Consider the following 16579-nt stretch of genomic DNA (forward strand, 5'->3'; position numbering starts at 1 on the left):
AGCATCTCGGAATGAAAAACTAACTGTCCTTTGAAATAGAAAATAAAGAATAACAGCCATATTAGAGTTATCTTCATGATCCATACTTTGCCAGCTGTCCTATCACTTCTATAGTCTAGATCACTTTTTAACTAAATATTTATATTTGGTACTTCAGTTGTACACACAAAATACATATCTGCACTGAAGAACAATAAAGTACATTTCACATATGAATAAATATATATTCATATTTTTTAATAGGAATTATTATTAATAAAATATTTTCTTTCATTAAATCATTACCACTAGCGTCACACAGTATCCATGTAATGCCTATCACAGTCATTTGTACTGATTATGTGCTTATGGGTAAAACTGTTTGCTCATTTATATATTTTGTTTGGTACGGTTTGCTGCAAAATACAAAAAATATATGCTAACTCGGCAGTTAAAGTGCGGCGGTATGCTTATACATACTGTTTAAAAAAAAGGGGGGATGCGTGCGCTATGCCATAACAGCATCATAAAATTAAAAACACATACACAATAAAAAAATATTACATTTTAATTGTTACACCCTTCTTGCACATCTTGTATTTGCCATTATCATAGCCTATTGGGCTATCAAAACTTTTCCCTGTCAGGATGTTTTTTGTTTTAATGAGTTTTCTTTTTAAAGTGAGAGAAAAAATGCCCACGAGACCTCACGGAAATACCTTTACGAGTCTTCAGTGTTTGTGCAGGTGGCCTATATTTGATCATTACAGTCCCCCAGTCACTCTATCACCCACACAAATTAATTGAATATACATACAATAGCTAGTCATTAAAATTAAATGAGGAAAACTGCAATGCAGCATATGTTTATTTTATGGCCTTTGAAAGCAATCTAAACTTGCAAATCAGAGGAGAAAACATTTACTTTTGACCTGCTTGATGCTGCATAGTAGAGTTCTGTATTCAATAATTAAAATGAAACTCTATTCTATTCTATCTTATTTTCTTGTGAAATACTGTACTGTTAATGCAAACATAGGTTGGTATTTAATTTCAATATTGGAGCCATTTGAGAGTTGTAAGAACTGCTTGCTTTTGCAATTTGTTTTGCAAGTCATCCATATGCAAAACAAATATTGTAGGTGCATAAAACAGAAAATGTTGCTTAAAATGCTGTTTGAACTCCCTGTCTGTTTGGAATCTAAGGAATCTTCCATCTTCTCACTCCAAGCATTAATTTTGGGAGTGCTTTAACATCTGCATTGGTTTAAGAACAGCTGTACCATGTACTAATCATAGACCTGTTGTTTGTTACATATTTACTTTAAGGTCTAAATATGAATTCTACAGAAAAAGATTTACAACAACTTTCTGAACCCAAAATGAAGGGTATTTCTATTTGATGAAATGGAGGTTAAAGAATGTGGAACACAGATGTGGATATTTCATTTAGTATTTTGTAGTGGTGGTGTTTCTTGCCATTGTTAATAGTACAAGTAGTCATTTATTCTCAATTTTACCATCCATAAATTGGCTTGTAATCGTGTACACCGGACTCAGATATGGTAGTCTCGACAACAGCACTAGTTATCATTATTTGCCATATTCAAAAACCCATTTTGTGTGGTGGAATCCATTCTGCTCCATTCACCAATTAAATGTATGCCAGGCACAATATGGGGGACTGTCTGCTATTTACGTAGGTATGCATCATGTAAAATAACGTGTAGAAAAGGATGGTGTTAACTCCATGCACAGCAGCAGTCCAGTAGACAGCACCAGTCCAGCACACTGTCAACAATGGGAAGTGTGGAACTGTCTGTTCTTGTATATGTTTGTTTGTGTGCTGCACCACAACAAATTCCTAAGTCTTTTTTGTCTGAATTTCCATACATACATACATAGGAAACATGGTTAGTAGCATGCAACATGTCTGTGGATATTTGGACAATAATGTTGCCGGCAACGGCAAAATCGACATCGCAAAGAAATGCTAAAGAGTACAGGCCTTTCACACGACAATTTACCCCTCGTATGTTCTCCACATAAGCATGTGTAACCATGAGTGCATAAACTTATCATAGAGCATACAGTGAGGGGGAAAAAAGTATTTGATCCCCTGCTGATTTTGTACGTTTGCCCACTGACAAAGAAATTATCAGTCTATAATTTTAATGGTAGGTGTATTTAAACAGTGAGAGACAGAATAACAACAAAATAATCCAGAAAAACACATTTCAAAAAAGTTAAAAATTGATTTGCATGTTAATGAGTGAAATAAGTATTTGATCCCCTATCAATCCGCAACATTTCTGGCTCCCAGGTGTCTTTTATAAAGGTAACGAGCTGAGATTAGGAGCACTCTCTTAAAGGGAGTGCTCCTAATTTCAGCTCGTTACCTGTATAAAAGACACCTGTCCACAGAAGCAATCAATCAATCAGATTCCAAACTCTCCACCATGGCCATGACCAAAGAGCTGTCCAAGGATGTCAGGGACAAGATTGTAGACCTACACAAGGCTGGAATGGGCTACAAGACCATCGCCAAGCAGCTTGGTGAGAAGGTGACAACAGTTGGTGCGATTATTCGCAAATGGAAGAAACACAAAATAACTGTCAGTCTGCCTCGGTCTGGGGCTCCATGCAAGATCTCACCTCCTGGTGTTTCAATGATCATGAGAACGGTGAGGAATCAGCCCAGAACTACACGGGAAGGCAGCTGGGACCATAGTCACCAAGAAAACAATTGGTAACACACTACGCCGTGAAGGACTGAAATCCTGCAGCGCCCGCAAGGTCCCCCTGCTCAAGAAAGCACATGTACAGGCCCGTCTGAAGTTTGCCAATGAACATCTGAATGATTCAGAGGAGAACTGGGTGAAAGTGTTGTGGTCAGATGAGACCAAAATCAAGCTCTTTGGCATCAAATCAACTCGCCATGTTTGGAGGAGTAGGAATGACCCCAAGAACACCATCCCCACCGTCAAACATGGAGGTGGAAACATTATGCTTTGGGGGTGTTTTTCTGCTAAGGGGACAGGACAACTGCACTGCATCAAAGGGACGATGGATGGGGCCATGTACTGTCAAATCTTGGGTGAGAACCTCCTTCCCTCAGCCAGGGCATTGAAAATGGGTCGTGGATGGGTATTCCAGCATGACAATGACCCAAAACACACAGCCAAGGCAACAAAGGAGTGGCTCAAGAAGAAGCACATTAAGGTCCTGGAGTGGCCTAGCCAGTCTCCAGACCTTAATCCCATAGAAAATCTGTGGAGGGAGCTGAAGGTACGAGTTGCCAAACGTCAGCCTCGAAACCTTAATGACTTGGAGAGGATCTGCAAAGAGGAGTGGGACAAAATCCCTCCTGAGATGTGTGCAAACCTGGTGGCCAACTACAAGAAACGTCTGACCTGACCTGTGATTGCCAACAAGGCTTTTGCCACCGAGTACTAAGTCGAAGGGGTCAAATACTTATTTCCCTCATTAACATGCAAATCAACGTATAACTTGTTTGAAATGCGTTTTTCTGGATTTTTTTGTTGTTATTCTGTCTCTCACGGTTAAAATGCTCCTACCATTAAAATTATAGACTGATCATTCCATTGTCAGTGGGCAAACATACAAAATCAGCAGGGGATCAAATATTTTTTCCCCTCACTGTGTATGTGTGTATAATACACTATATATATATATATATATATATATATATATATATATAACGGGTTGGGGGGCCCGTCGCAAGAAAGGGCTGTATGTAGGTGGGGTCTGGTCTTGAAACATACAGTAGGAAGGCAGGCAAAGGGTACAAAACAGGCTTGCCATTTTATTGCTTCCCTAAATGGCAGGCACAGTGTCAAAAAGCAAAACAAAACCTAGCTCTGTCTGAGCACTAACTAAACGTAAACAATCCCTAACTACAAAACAAACTATAACAATAACAGTAAATGCCCGGGTCGGTGGAGCCAAACACCGGGCAAACAGAAGCACGACAGGAGCAAGGCAGGTTCGTAGTCACAGTCCGTAATCAAAGTTCGTTACCAGTGGGAGGTTGTCATACAATCCGGGGTTCAAGAGGGAGAATGGTCCAGGTCCAGAAAAAGGGTCGTAAGCCAGTGAATCCATCAACTGTGAACTTATCCCTTCTTTCTCCTGCTCTTCCACTCTCTATCGCCTCTCGCCCTCCTGTGCACCTTGCTACCCCAGCCAAGCATGCACACACTGGTTTGCTTCCTTCTTCCTTTTATAGGGGAAGTGGTGGGTGGGGCTATGGCCATCAGGAGCCCTGCTGGCTTCTGGGGTTTGGAGTCTTGGAGGAGGAGTTTTGTAGTCTCCTCCACTGAAAGACCCGCCCTGACCCCAGCCTTGCCTCTGACACTGCCACATAGCCTCCCCCTCAAGAGTGAAGCCATGGGCTCCCAAAGATGACGGCCATACCACGGCCAAGCCCCCCTCCAAAAAACACAAGGGGCGGGTGGGAGGGCCGAAGAGCCCGATGGGGTCTCCATCTGCTGGGTCATCCTCGCGGTGGATGTGCCATTCCTCCATGTCCTGTCCTTCTCCATATCACGCCCATCTGGTCCTCGGGGTGGACTGGCATGTCCCCGGTTTCATTGAAGGTGGCTCCCCCCCAGCGTCAAGTCCAGGGTAAGGACCTGTTGCTCCCTGGTCCTACGAGTGCTGTTCCTTTTGTAGTCTCCTCCACTGAAAGACCCGCCCTGACCCCAGCTTTGCCTCTGACACTGCCACAATATATATATATATACATATAGATCTATAAATCTGAAGAGTTGCAGAAAATTCAGTGAAACCCCTAATTTGACAAAATATACAGATTTTTGTGCAATATTTGCAGGTCTCATTCATCCAACAACTGTGCAAAGCTGGCTCAAACACTGGAAATAATAGTCCACTGTGGAGTGCATAGGCAGATTTGCGAGGCACAAACAAATGCGATTTTCCAAATAAAGAGATGGATTCTAACGGTGCAACGTCTTGCACGACATTGGAATATAGCATTTTTTTTTTTATAGAATATGCATTTAGCATTTACCTAGTAGAATATGCAGCTCTGGCATGGTGTGCAGGCTTAATCTTTTTAATAAAATGTTAAGAGATTTTCAGAAGGTCATTAATTTATTGATTAAAGGCAAGGCTGGGTCCCTTCATCTTTCATCCTTCTTCATCTAGGTCTAAAGTTGAAGTTTTATTTTGAATTATTTATTTATTTTAAATATGATAAATATTTGTTGCAAAGTAGACTTTGAGAGTTTCCTCTGTAGAGATTAAATTCCTTTAACCTCTCCTTTGTGACTGGAAATTACTGTATTAGGTTTTGGGAGGCTCTCTGGGGCATATGTTTGTAGCTTGGTGATTTAAATACCTTATTATTTTTGGGTATTAAGCTATTTGATGCATAGCTTAATATATGTAAGGCTAGGTAAGTTAAGGATCTACAAGTGTTGCTCCGTTGGTTGATTTGGACCTTATAAATGGAAAGAGTGTCCTATAGCTTTTTGAAGGATCCCAGATTCCACATCATGGTTCGTCAATTTGTTCCAACCCACCTGCAGCTCTTGGTAAATCTAGACACAGGTAGCAGCTCTTATTGGTATCTGACAGTAAATGTCACCTCCAGCCACATTATTAAATTGAATACATCAGATCTTGAATAGGGAGTCACCAGTTATTTTGTTTTAGAAGCTTTTAGTGAACATTTGAGCTGATTTGTTGTGCAGGTTCAGCAAAAGCTATCAGACCTCCAGAATGAAGAGAAGGACATCCAGGGCCAGCTGACCTGGCGACAGCACCTGAAGGAGGGGCTTGTGAATGGGGCACCGGAGGATGAGAGGCTGAAGATCCCAGAGGAGGAGCCCAAAACAGAGAAGCAAGAGGACCTTTACAGCAGCAGCCCCAGTGTCTGCAAGGAAAACAGTCCTGTGAGTTGAACAAACTGAATTTTCCATGCCAATTTTCAGGGATCTGTACTCTCTGAGTTACTCATGAGTTACCATTTACATTTTTTTTTTACAGGGCTATTTGTTGTACAGCTCCATTTAGTAGAATCCACCATGGATACATTCTCAACCAATCAGAACAATCTATTGTTTTGTGGTTCAGTACATTTGTGATGTTACTGAGAATCCATGCAGGCTTAGATATAGTGCCTTGCAAAAGCATTCAGACACTTCCTATGTTGTCCCATTTTGTGAAATTACAAAATGATGCATACACTTTTTTTTTTTTTTGGACTTGAATACTCAAACTGATGACTTTTAAGGGTAAGATAAGTGTGGCACCATGGTGGGTTGGACATGGTCTCAGATGAGACCTTAGGAAACACAAAAGGCAGGGTTCCAGAGTAAAGTGGATATTTACTGAACACTGTGCTGTGATCAAAATAAAATAAAAATGTAAACAAAACCCTAGCTCCTCTTTGAGCTCGAACTAAACACAGTAAACCAATCCCTGATCTAAACACATAACTAATGATAAAGACAAACAAGACAATACAGTAAACAATCCAGTCTGTGATCCGTAATCCAAGTTGTAATCATAAACAAAGTCTCGTTAATAGCAATCCTTCTTCAGTAGCTCATGCACAATACTCTCCAGCTCCTCTCCCTGGCTTTCCTACTGCTTCTCCATATCAGGAAGCATATCGCTCCCTGTTTGATCTAGGCTAAGCCAGTAATCGATAGCTTGTCATCTGCTGCTCTGGGTAAATTGCCCATACCTGGGCCCCGGGGAGTGTCAGAGATTCACAGCGCGGTCCTTCACTGCTCCGTCCGTCACCACATCACATAAGTTACAGTAAATGTCATCAAAAACTAAATATGTTGATTGTGTAAGTATTCAGGCCCATCAACTCAATATTTGGTGGACGCAGCTTTGGAAGCAATTACAGCAGCAAGCCTGAAATTTTGTACCCGTTTTTGTTCAGGCTCTCTCTTTTCCATATAAACTCCATTGGATTCAAGTTAGGACTTTGAGTGGGCCATTCAGGCCATCTTAGCAATGGCTTTCTTACTGCCACTCGACCTGTCAAACCTGCAGCTCAAAGTCTTGCTTACTTCAACCAGTGTTAAGCTGTGCATGAAGCTGTTGTCCTGTGAGCCGCCTATCACACAAGCTGTTGACTCTCAGAAACTTGTCTTCTGATTCTGTTGTGGCTTTGGGTCTGACAGACCTCTTCCCGTCAGAGTTCCCTCCACTTTCCAAGTGCCTTCTGATGGTGTAGGAAACTGTACTTAAGAACTGTGCTTACATTTCAATAAAAACTGGAAAAATGGGGGTGTTCTAAAACTTTTGACCGGTAGTGTATATATATAGAACCCTGTTGTCCCGTGCCACACTGCAACGACCTTACTGCATCACTAAAAGGCCTTGGGTCTGTTACAAAAACAGACATGAATTAAATCTTTCAGTTTTAGGAGAGCTTTTTTTATGCACAAAATATGGAACAGAGAACTAGCACCCTCATCTGTGCATGGGTACTTTAGTAAATGAATTGTTTTAATTGTGCCAGATTATAACTGATATTGGGGAAATGCATGTAATTGTTACTCTTGTCTCATTTCATCCTTTTATACAAAATAAGAATCACAGCTTTGTTATTCTTGTAAACCTATAAATCACAATGTGTCTACCAAATGAGTAAATAATAATAATGTAAGTATCAAGAAGAGGATGACAAATACAATAGTTGAGAAACCTAATGAAAGTAAACAAAGATTTGGATATGCTAAAAGACTACTAAAGTGTAGATAATGAACAGCTTGGTTTAATTTTCTTTCTTTTTTTTATATATAAATGAAGACAAGAATCGACAAATGAAACATCCTCTGGGTTTCATTTTCCAAGGCTGTCTGTTTTATCATACAGTTTCCCTCATCTGTTTATGTATTTAATATTTGATTAATGTAAATATTAACAAATAGCTTTAATGATCTGGAGATTAGAAATATTCCACAGTTCATGACAGTCCTTGCGTTATTTCTATAGAGGATAATACAGTGGAAGAAAAAGTAGCACCAGATCCCACCACACCTAAGGTACACATTTTCATTCTGTTGAATTACATTATACCTCTCTCCTCCACCACTCATCTCTTTCAGGGCTTTGGGTCCTGGAAATATTGGGGAAATTAAGTGACCTTGATATCAACACTTCTGCCATGGACACTTGTACAACTTGTCTTGTTATATTGTTTTGTACAACTTGTCTTGTTATATTGTTTTGTAAAGTGTGTTGAAATGCCCAGCATTATGTAAAGCTGATTATTGTTAGGCCTGTTCTTTACTATACTCCCTGCTGGCTGGATATAGTACACACAGGGCAAGAGAGTAAAGAAACCTTGTAACAATGATTCTATGTATATTCACTCCAACCCAGGGGGAATGGAGAGCTCCTAATTCACATCCAACTAAAGATTCCTTCTTTATGAGTTGCTGCTATCTCACTTTCTATCTATCTGGTCCTGGAAAGAGACAGTAGGGTTTCTGCTCTTTTCAGGGTATCACTAACATGTGATGTTAAAAAAACAGATAATGGGTGCTGTATTGAATATCTGTGTTTTCAGGAAAATCACTGTAGCAAAATTAAAAAGGTGCATTAGTAATGCAATAGCTTACACAAAGCATGTAGGCAATTTGTAAATATGAAATATGATATGGAGTGGAGTTATGCTTTGTCCAGTTCAATACCAAAGCTTAATACAAAATAAGGCTTGTAAATCGAACCCTGACATTGGGTATTGTGCTAATACTAACAGTATCAATCGCTATTAAAATGATTTATAAAAAGCAATAACAATTCAAAGCAATACTAAGTCCTTATTTTACAGAGCATGCTCTTAATTAAAAAAAATATATATTACAAAATATGTTTGATAAATACCTTGACATTTAACACACTACTATTTTCATATCCCTGCTGTCATTGTCTTCACATTGCTTTGTGTAAAATCTGATGAGTTTCTGGTGTTAACAAAATGCTAACTTAAAGAAAGAAAAATAAACAACCCCTCTGTCCAAAGAAGAAAATCATTTAATTAGCACTGTGGGCTATTCATGAAGAAACATTTCTCTGAATTAATTTTGTCAAGGTCATGGTTTATGATTACATAGCTTCAAAAACTTTACTGATGTTTCGTAACCAGATTTTATTATCTTCAGTGAAAACAATTATATAATTTTTCCAAACAGTGCAACAACACTTTCCAAAGCAACACATTATCCAGCAATGCAACCAAGATATGCAGAACCATTCTTTTACACAATTATACATTTAATTAGGGTCTCAGTTTTAGGCCTTTTTTTTTTTTTTTTTTTTGTCCCTGAAGAACCCAGTCTGGATGCAGAGATGATAAATGTATTTATTTAACATGCCAGGCCTGGAAGGGGCCCGACATGGAAACACTCTACCTCAGCAGAGACTTATTGAACAGCAGAAGTGGACAGCCTTTTATACATTGCAGGGCATGTGGGTCTGTGGCCAAGGTCTGTCACTGGGGGTTTGCCAGAGTGTTATCTTGAGGTCAGATTTCTGACCTTTGTAATGTTCATGGTAGTCTTCCTCGGAAGAGGTGTGGGATCCAAAGAACAGACGTCTTCCGTTGATATACCAGGAAAGTCAATCCTGTCAATCGCTCATTAACAAAAACAGTTCCTGCCTATCTGGAGAAAAGATTAAGTCCACAAACAGACTTTTAACAAACAGCTGTGGGCCCTCTCTCTCTCTCTGCAGTTTGATCCTTTCTGTTACTGACAGGAATGTCTAGAGGGTATGCCCTGAACACCTTGCTAAATGGTTGTTGCTACCATAATACATTTACTTTGCTTGGTCCGCATATTATTATTAATATAAAACATAATACAGTTTATATAAAACATTAATAACGTCTCTTCAGTCCCATTCACAAATGGTAAAATGCTTAAATTGTCCAGCTCACTATGAGTTAACTGTATAACCCTAAACTATCACACTATATAGTATTTATGATAAAACCATAATCATTATCATCATTATTATTATTAAAGAATAATGCTCAATTGCATTACTTTTAATGTATTATGAAACATGTACACTCACCTAAAGGATTATTAGGAACACCTGTTCAATTTCTCATTAATGCAATTATCTAACCAACCAATCACATGGCAGTTGCTCCAATGCATTTAGGGATGTGGTCCTGGTCAAGACAATCTCCTGAACTCCAAACTGAATGTCTGAATGGGAAAGAAAGGTGATTTAAGCAATTTTGAGCGTGGCATGGTTGTTGGTGCCAGACGGGCCGGTCTGAGTATTTCACAATCTGCTCAGTTACTGGGATTTTCACGCACAACCATTTCTAGGGTTTACAAAGAATGGTGTGAAAAGGGAAAAACATCCAGTATGCGGCAGTCCTGTGGGCGAAAATGCCTTGTTGATGCTAGAGGTCAGAGGAGAATGGGCCGACAGATTCAAGCTGATAGAAGAGCAACTTTGACTGAAATAACCACTCGTTACAACCGAGGTATGCAGCAAAGCATTTGTGAAGTCACAACACGTACAACCTTGAGGCGGATGGGCTACAACAGCAGAAGACCCCACCGGGTACCACTCATCTCCACTACAAGTAAGAAAAAGAGGCTACAATTTGCACAAGCTCACCAAAATTGGACAGTTGAAGACTGGAAAAATGTTGCCTGGTCTGATGAGTCTCGATTTCTGTTGAGACATTCAGATGGTAGAGTCAGAATTTCGTGTAAACAGAATGAGAACATGGATCCATCATGCCTTGTTACCACTGTGCAGGCTGGTGGTGGTGGTGTAATGGTGTGGGGGATGTTTTCTTGGCACACTTTAGGCCCCTTAGTGCCAACTGGGCATCGTTTAAATGCCACGGCCTACCTGAGCATTGTTTCTGACCATGTCCATCCCTTTATGACCACCATGTACCCATCCTCTGATGGCTACTTCCAGCAGGATAATGCACCATGTCACAAAGGTGGAATCATTTCAAATTGGTTTCTTGAACATGACAATGAGTTCACTGTACTAAACTGGCCCCCACAGTCACCAGATCTCAACCCAATAGAGCATCTTTGGGATGTGGTGGAACGGGAGCTTTGTGCCCTGGATGTGCATCCCACAAATCTCCATCAACTGCAAGATGCTATCCTATCAATATGGGCCAACATTTCTAAAGAATGCTTTCAGCACCTTGTTGAATCAATGCCACTTAGAATTAAGGCAGTTCTGAAGGCGAAAGGGGGTCAAACACAGTATTAGTATGGTGTTCCTAATAATCCTTTAGGTGAGTGTATATTAATATTATGTCCCAGTTTTTCACTCTAGAATTCTCGTAACCCTGGGCCTAATCAATTTACCTACCACATTGCAACCAAAATGCTTCAAATACTTGAATGCCCATGTGCATTTGTTTACATGTATGCTACCAAAGGTACTGTAAATAGAATATTGACATCACGCACAAATACAGCGGCAAATACTTAACACAAGAAACGTAACACATGGTGAATATCATAAAAACATGATTCTAATGTCTCTTGTTTTTCCAGAACATACCTCTCTCTGTACAGGATGAGTTGCTGGATCCAGAGAAAAAGCCAGAACCCCAACAGTCCAGCTCTGCTACAGAAAGTGGACTAGACTTCTTCCAGGCAGACCCTTTCACTGATAGTAAGAGCCTGCAATTGTCCCAACAGGCCCACTAGTACTCTCTAATGAGTACTCTCATTCAGACAGTCACAGATCACTCAGTTATCGGATTTCTTTGCAAATTGGCTTGTTTTGTTCAGAATAGATATTCTATCAAACACAGAGAAGTTCAGGTCCAATTCTGTAAAATCGTTGTGTATTAGTACACTGTAAACAGAGTTTTCCATCTTGACATTTTGAGCTCTCTACAGGTGTGTGTTGCTTCTACCAAAAGGTGGATGATCTTGTTTTGATCAGTAGACTGTCGGGTTCTAGAATATGTCATCATTGTCAACATTTTCTGAGATTTTGTATTCCTACTCAGACCAAGTATCCCCCACCCATCCGTAAATGTAGGGGGGTATAAAAAACACATTTCACATCAGTGAATGCTTCACATCATTAGAAAGCTGAGTCTCAGCTTTCATGGAACACCAAACACTTGGCAAACAACACAGCAGTGAAGAGTACACATGGGATTAAAGAGAAGCACACAGATTTGGTGCCTTTTAAGGGTACCAGAGGGGTTTGTCAATTTAAGGGCTTACATTTTGTTAAACAAAATGATTACATGTTTATCTCCAATTGTTTATATGTTCTGTGCTTTAATTTCAGAATACATTGAGACATTAAATTCCAAAAATTTCAATAAAAACTGGAAAAATGTAGGTGTTCTAAAACTTTTGACCGGTAGTGTATATATAAAGGACTTCTTGGTGTAGGATTTGTTGATTTATGTTGATGCACTTTCAAATCTAATTGCATGAAAGTAATAATTTCACATTGTAACATACTGTAACATACTGTAACATAGCATAAATATATATTTTACTATTGCAAAGGTTAAGGTATTCATTCACATTAAATAAATGATCTCTAATACATTAGTTTTAGTGCAATTATTTGTTTTACTGTTTGTAATAAACACAGAAAGGCACAGAAATATATACATTTGGATATATATTGAAACTAATACATATTTTATTTTATTTTATTTTATTCAAGATGACCCATTCAAAGATGATCCATTTGCAAAGGTGGATGTCGCAGGTTAGTTTGATCTGCATATTCCAATAGGATAAGAAAAGCTACCTTGTAAAGTCAAAATAGTCTTTATTACATTCTTGTGTTTCTGTACACTTACATATTGCTGTATATGGTCTGGATTACATCATGAGTAGGACAGCAGACCTTTTCCCGACTGTTCCAGATTTAATCCTGATGCATGTATTATACAGTACTAAAATACATTGATTGATTGATTGAGGGGACACTAGAGAAATACAGCTGAAGGTATGGGAATATTTTTGGCTTTGATATCAAAATGCCAAGTGAATATCAGAGCAGGTCCACATTAAAGGAGAAACTGAATGAGTTATAAATGGGTGCTTTTGGATGTGGACACCTTTCTTTCAATCTAGGATCAAAAATGTGACTACTTATTTTTATTGTTTTACAGCATTGTGTGTACCTGGTGTTTACAAGCATAACAAGTAAAGATTTGTGTATACCTTAATCTGGAGATTATAATTGTAACGCTTGGTGGTGTTGTGCCAGATCCCTTTGGTGGTGACCCATTCAAAGGCACGGATCCCTTTGCTGCTGACTCCTTCTTCAAGCAGCCCTCAATCGACCCCTTCTCCTCTGAAGATCCCTTCGGTGGCACAGTGGCCAGCCCCCTAGAAGATGATCTTTTTGGTTCCAAACTAAACAACATGGAGGATGCTGATCCATTTGGAAACCCTGCTGATAGCACTGAACTGGCCAAGGTCAGTCCCAATTCCCCCACACCTCAGGGTCCCACTCTGACATAGGGTTTTCCTCTCATCCAGAGTTTTCTTAGTTTAAGCATTACATTTTAATTACTCTTTTTACTTAATTTTAAAATTAAAAATTAAAATTAAGTTCAAACTTATTAACTTATTATTTCAGTTGAATCCAATTACCATGTTAACTCTCTCTTATATTGTATGTGTGGTTCTCTTGGAATTGTAAAGAAAATGCTGATGATTTCTTGTAGAAAGGTAGAAAGAATAAAAGATCAGGAAAATAGGCCTCCTGAGTGGCACATCCAGTAAAAACACTTTGCTGGAGTGCAGGGTGTGTTTTATTGTCTGCACGAGATGGAATTTAGCCTTTGTCATAAAGGGGATAACGTCCAGAAATACTGCGATGTTTGGCTATCATGGCCTCCCTGCTTCCTAATAACACCTGTGTGTGTGTGTGTGTGTGTGTGTGTGTGTGTGTGCATGCATGTGTCTGTGAAGGGCTGTGGACTGTGTGTAGAGATAGGCAGTAACATTAAAGGCATTGACCACAGACGCGCTTCTTTCTCAGGAGGTATCCCAGGTGAATGATCCATTTGCTCCAGGAGGCACCACAGTGACCTCAGACTCTAACCCAGGTGAGTTTACTTTTTAACAATATTTTTTTTAGTCTAAAGCAAGAGAGTCCTGGTTATGGGTCACTTTTAGATTATCAATTTATATTACCTACAATTAAATAAGTGTTAAGCCCTTTACATAAGAAAATAAGAATATAAGAAAGTTTGCAAACGACAGGAGGCCATTCGACCCTTTTTACTTGTTTGGTGTCCATTAATAATCCCAAATAAATAAATGATAACAAATAATAATGTTCCCAAAGTTTCAGCTTCTACCACGTCGCTGGGGAGTTTGTTCAGATTGTGACGCCTCTCTGTGTGAAGAAGTGTCTCCTGTTTTCTTTCTTGAATGCCTTGAAGCCCAATTTCCATTTGTGTCCCCGGGTGCGTGTGTCCCTGCAGATCTGGAAAAGCTCCTCTGGTTTGATGTGGTCGATGCCTTTCATGATTTTGAAGACTTGAATCAAATCCCCACGTAGTCTCCTCTGTTCCAGGGTGAAAAGGTTCAGGTCCCTCAGTCTCTCAGTAGGACATTCCCTTCAGACCTGGAATAAGTCTGGTTGCTCTCCTCTGAACTGCCTCTAGAGCAGCAATATCCTTCTTGAAGTGTGGAGCCCAGAACTGTACACAGTATTCCAGATGAGCTCTAACTAGTGCATTGTACAGTCTTAACATTACTGCCCTTGTTCTCAATTCTACACTTTTGACAATATACCCTAGCATTCTGTTTGCCTTTTTTATTGCTTCCCCACATTGTTTGGCTGGAGAAGGTGAGGAGTCCACATACAGTGAGGGAAAAAAGTATTTGATCCCCTGCTGATTTTGTACGTTTTCCCACTGACAAAGAAATGATCAGTATATAATTTTAATGGTAGGTGTATTTTAACAGTGAGAGTCAGAATAACAACAAAAAAATCCAGAAAAACGCATTTCAAAAAAGTTATAAATTGATTGGCATGTTAATGAGGGAAATAAGTATTTGATCCCCTATCAATCAGCAAGATTTCTGGCTCCCACGTGTCTTTTATACAGGTAACGAGCTGAGATTAGGAGCACTCTCTTAAAGGGAGTGCTCCTAATCTCAGCTCGTTACCTGTATAAAAGACACCTGTCCACAGAAGCAATCAATCAATCAGATTCCAAACTCTCCACCATGGCCAAGACCAAAGAGCTGTCCAAGGAAGTCAGGGACAAGATTGTAGACCTACACAAGGCTGGAATGGGCTACAAGACCATCACCAAGCAGCTTGGTGAGAAGGTGACAACAGTTGGTGCGATTATTCGCAAATGAAAGAAACACAAAATAACTGTCAGTCTCCCTCGATCTGGGGCTCCATGCAAGATCTCACTTCGTGGAGTTTCAATGATCATGAGAACGGTGAGGAATCAGCCCAGAACAATGACCCAAAACACACAGCCAAGGCAACAAAGGAGTGGCTCAAGAAGAAGCACATTAAGGTCCTGGAGTGGCCTAGCCAGTCTCCAGACCATAATCCCATAGAAAATCTGTGGAGGGTTCTGAAGGTTCGAGTTGCCAAACGTCAGCCTCGAAACCTGAATGACTTGGAGAGGATCTGCAAAGAGGAGTGGGACAAAATCCCTCCTGAGATGTGTGCAAACCTGGTGGCCAACTACAAGAAACGTCTGACCTCTTTGATTGCCAACTAGGGTTTTGCCACCAAGTACTAAGTCAAAGGGGTCAAATACTTATTTCCCTCATTAACATGCAAATCAATTTATAACTTTTTTGAAATGCATTTTTCTGGATTTTTTTGTTGTTGTTCTGTCTCTCACTGTTAACATACACCTACCATTAAAATTATAGACTGATCATTTCTTTGTCAGTGGGCAAACATACAAAATCAGCAGGGGATCAAATACTTTTTTCCCCCACTGTAGACTCCTAGGCCTTTCTCATGCAATACTTCATCTAGTTCTATTCCTCCCATAGTGTAATTATAGTGGACATGTTTGTTACCTGCATATAATACCTTGCACTTGTCCACATTGAATTTCATCTGCCAGGTGTCGGCCTGCTAGTCCCTTTAGTACCTCCTCCTCATTTATCCTGATCTCTCTTAGGGTTTGACTGGACTGATTGTTAATCTGTGGCATGTTATCTGTTTTTTCTTTTTGCCACATCTTGTTTGTTTTCCAAGATACATTTTTCCCCTTTATCTGTTTCACTTCCTCCTTTATTGACCTCTTGCTGTTGTGGTATTGAAAAAGCTCTTTGCATTAGTTTTAGCTCTAAGAGTTATGTTTTTTGGTCCTGAATTTGCTGTGTTTTGTTACAAATTTCTCCTGAGCCTCAGTATATTCTTAAAATATAACCATCCATTTTCAACTCAAATCTGTATCCAGTGTGCCCCAGTATATCTCTTCTAAGTGCCACCTCATACCTTCAAGGATTGCTTTTCTAAAATTGTAGACCATTGTTTTAGACTTTGTCCTTGTTTTTAGAAAGATGCCTCAATGCTAACCATATTGTAATCACAGTTTGCCATTGGTTCT

General features: G+C 39.6%; 1 protein-coding gene across 3 annotated transcripts in view; it reads left to right on the plus strand.

Moving 5' to 3' along the window:
- Positions 1-16579, plus strand: part of eps15 (epidermal growth factor receptor pathway substrate 15) — a 122698-nt gene that overhangs the window by 89004 nt on the left and 17115 nt on the right. For all 3 annotated transcript variants that reach the window (XM_066692116.1, XM_066692117.1, XM_066692118.1), the window contains 5 exons: positions 5718-5918; positions 11544-11664; positions 12688-12732; positions 13240-13451; positions 14020-14086. In XM_066692116.1, coding sequence (XP_066548213.1) covers positions 5718-5918; positions 11544-11664; positions 12688-12732; positions 13240-13451; positions 14020-14086 — 646 coding nt within the window. The remainder of the gene's footprint in view (positions 1-5717; positions 5919-11543; positions 11665-12687; positions 12733-13239; positions 13452-14019; positions 14087-16579) is intronic.

The sequence above is a fragment of the Amia ocellicauda genome, chromosome 19, assembly GCF_036373705.1.
Source record: "Amia ocellicauda isolate fAmiCal2 chromosome 19, fAmiCal2.hap1, whole genome shotgun sequence".
NCBI classification, from domain to species: Eukaryota; Metazoa; Chordata; class Actinopteri; order Amiiformes; family Amiidae; genus Amia; species Amia ocellicauda.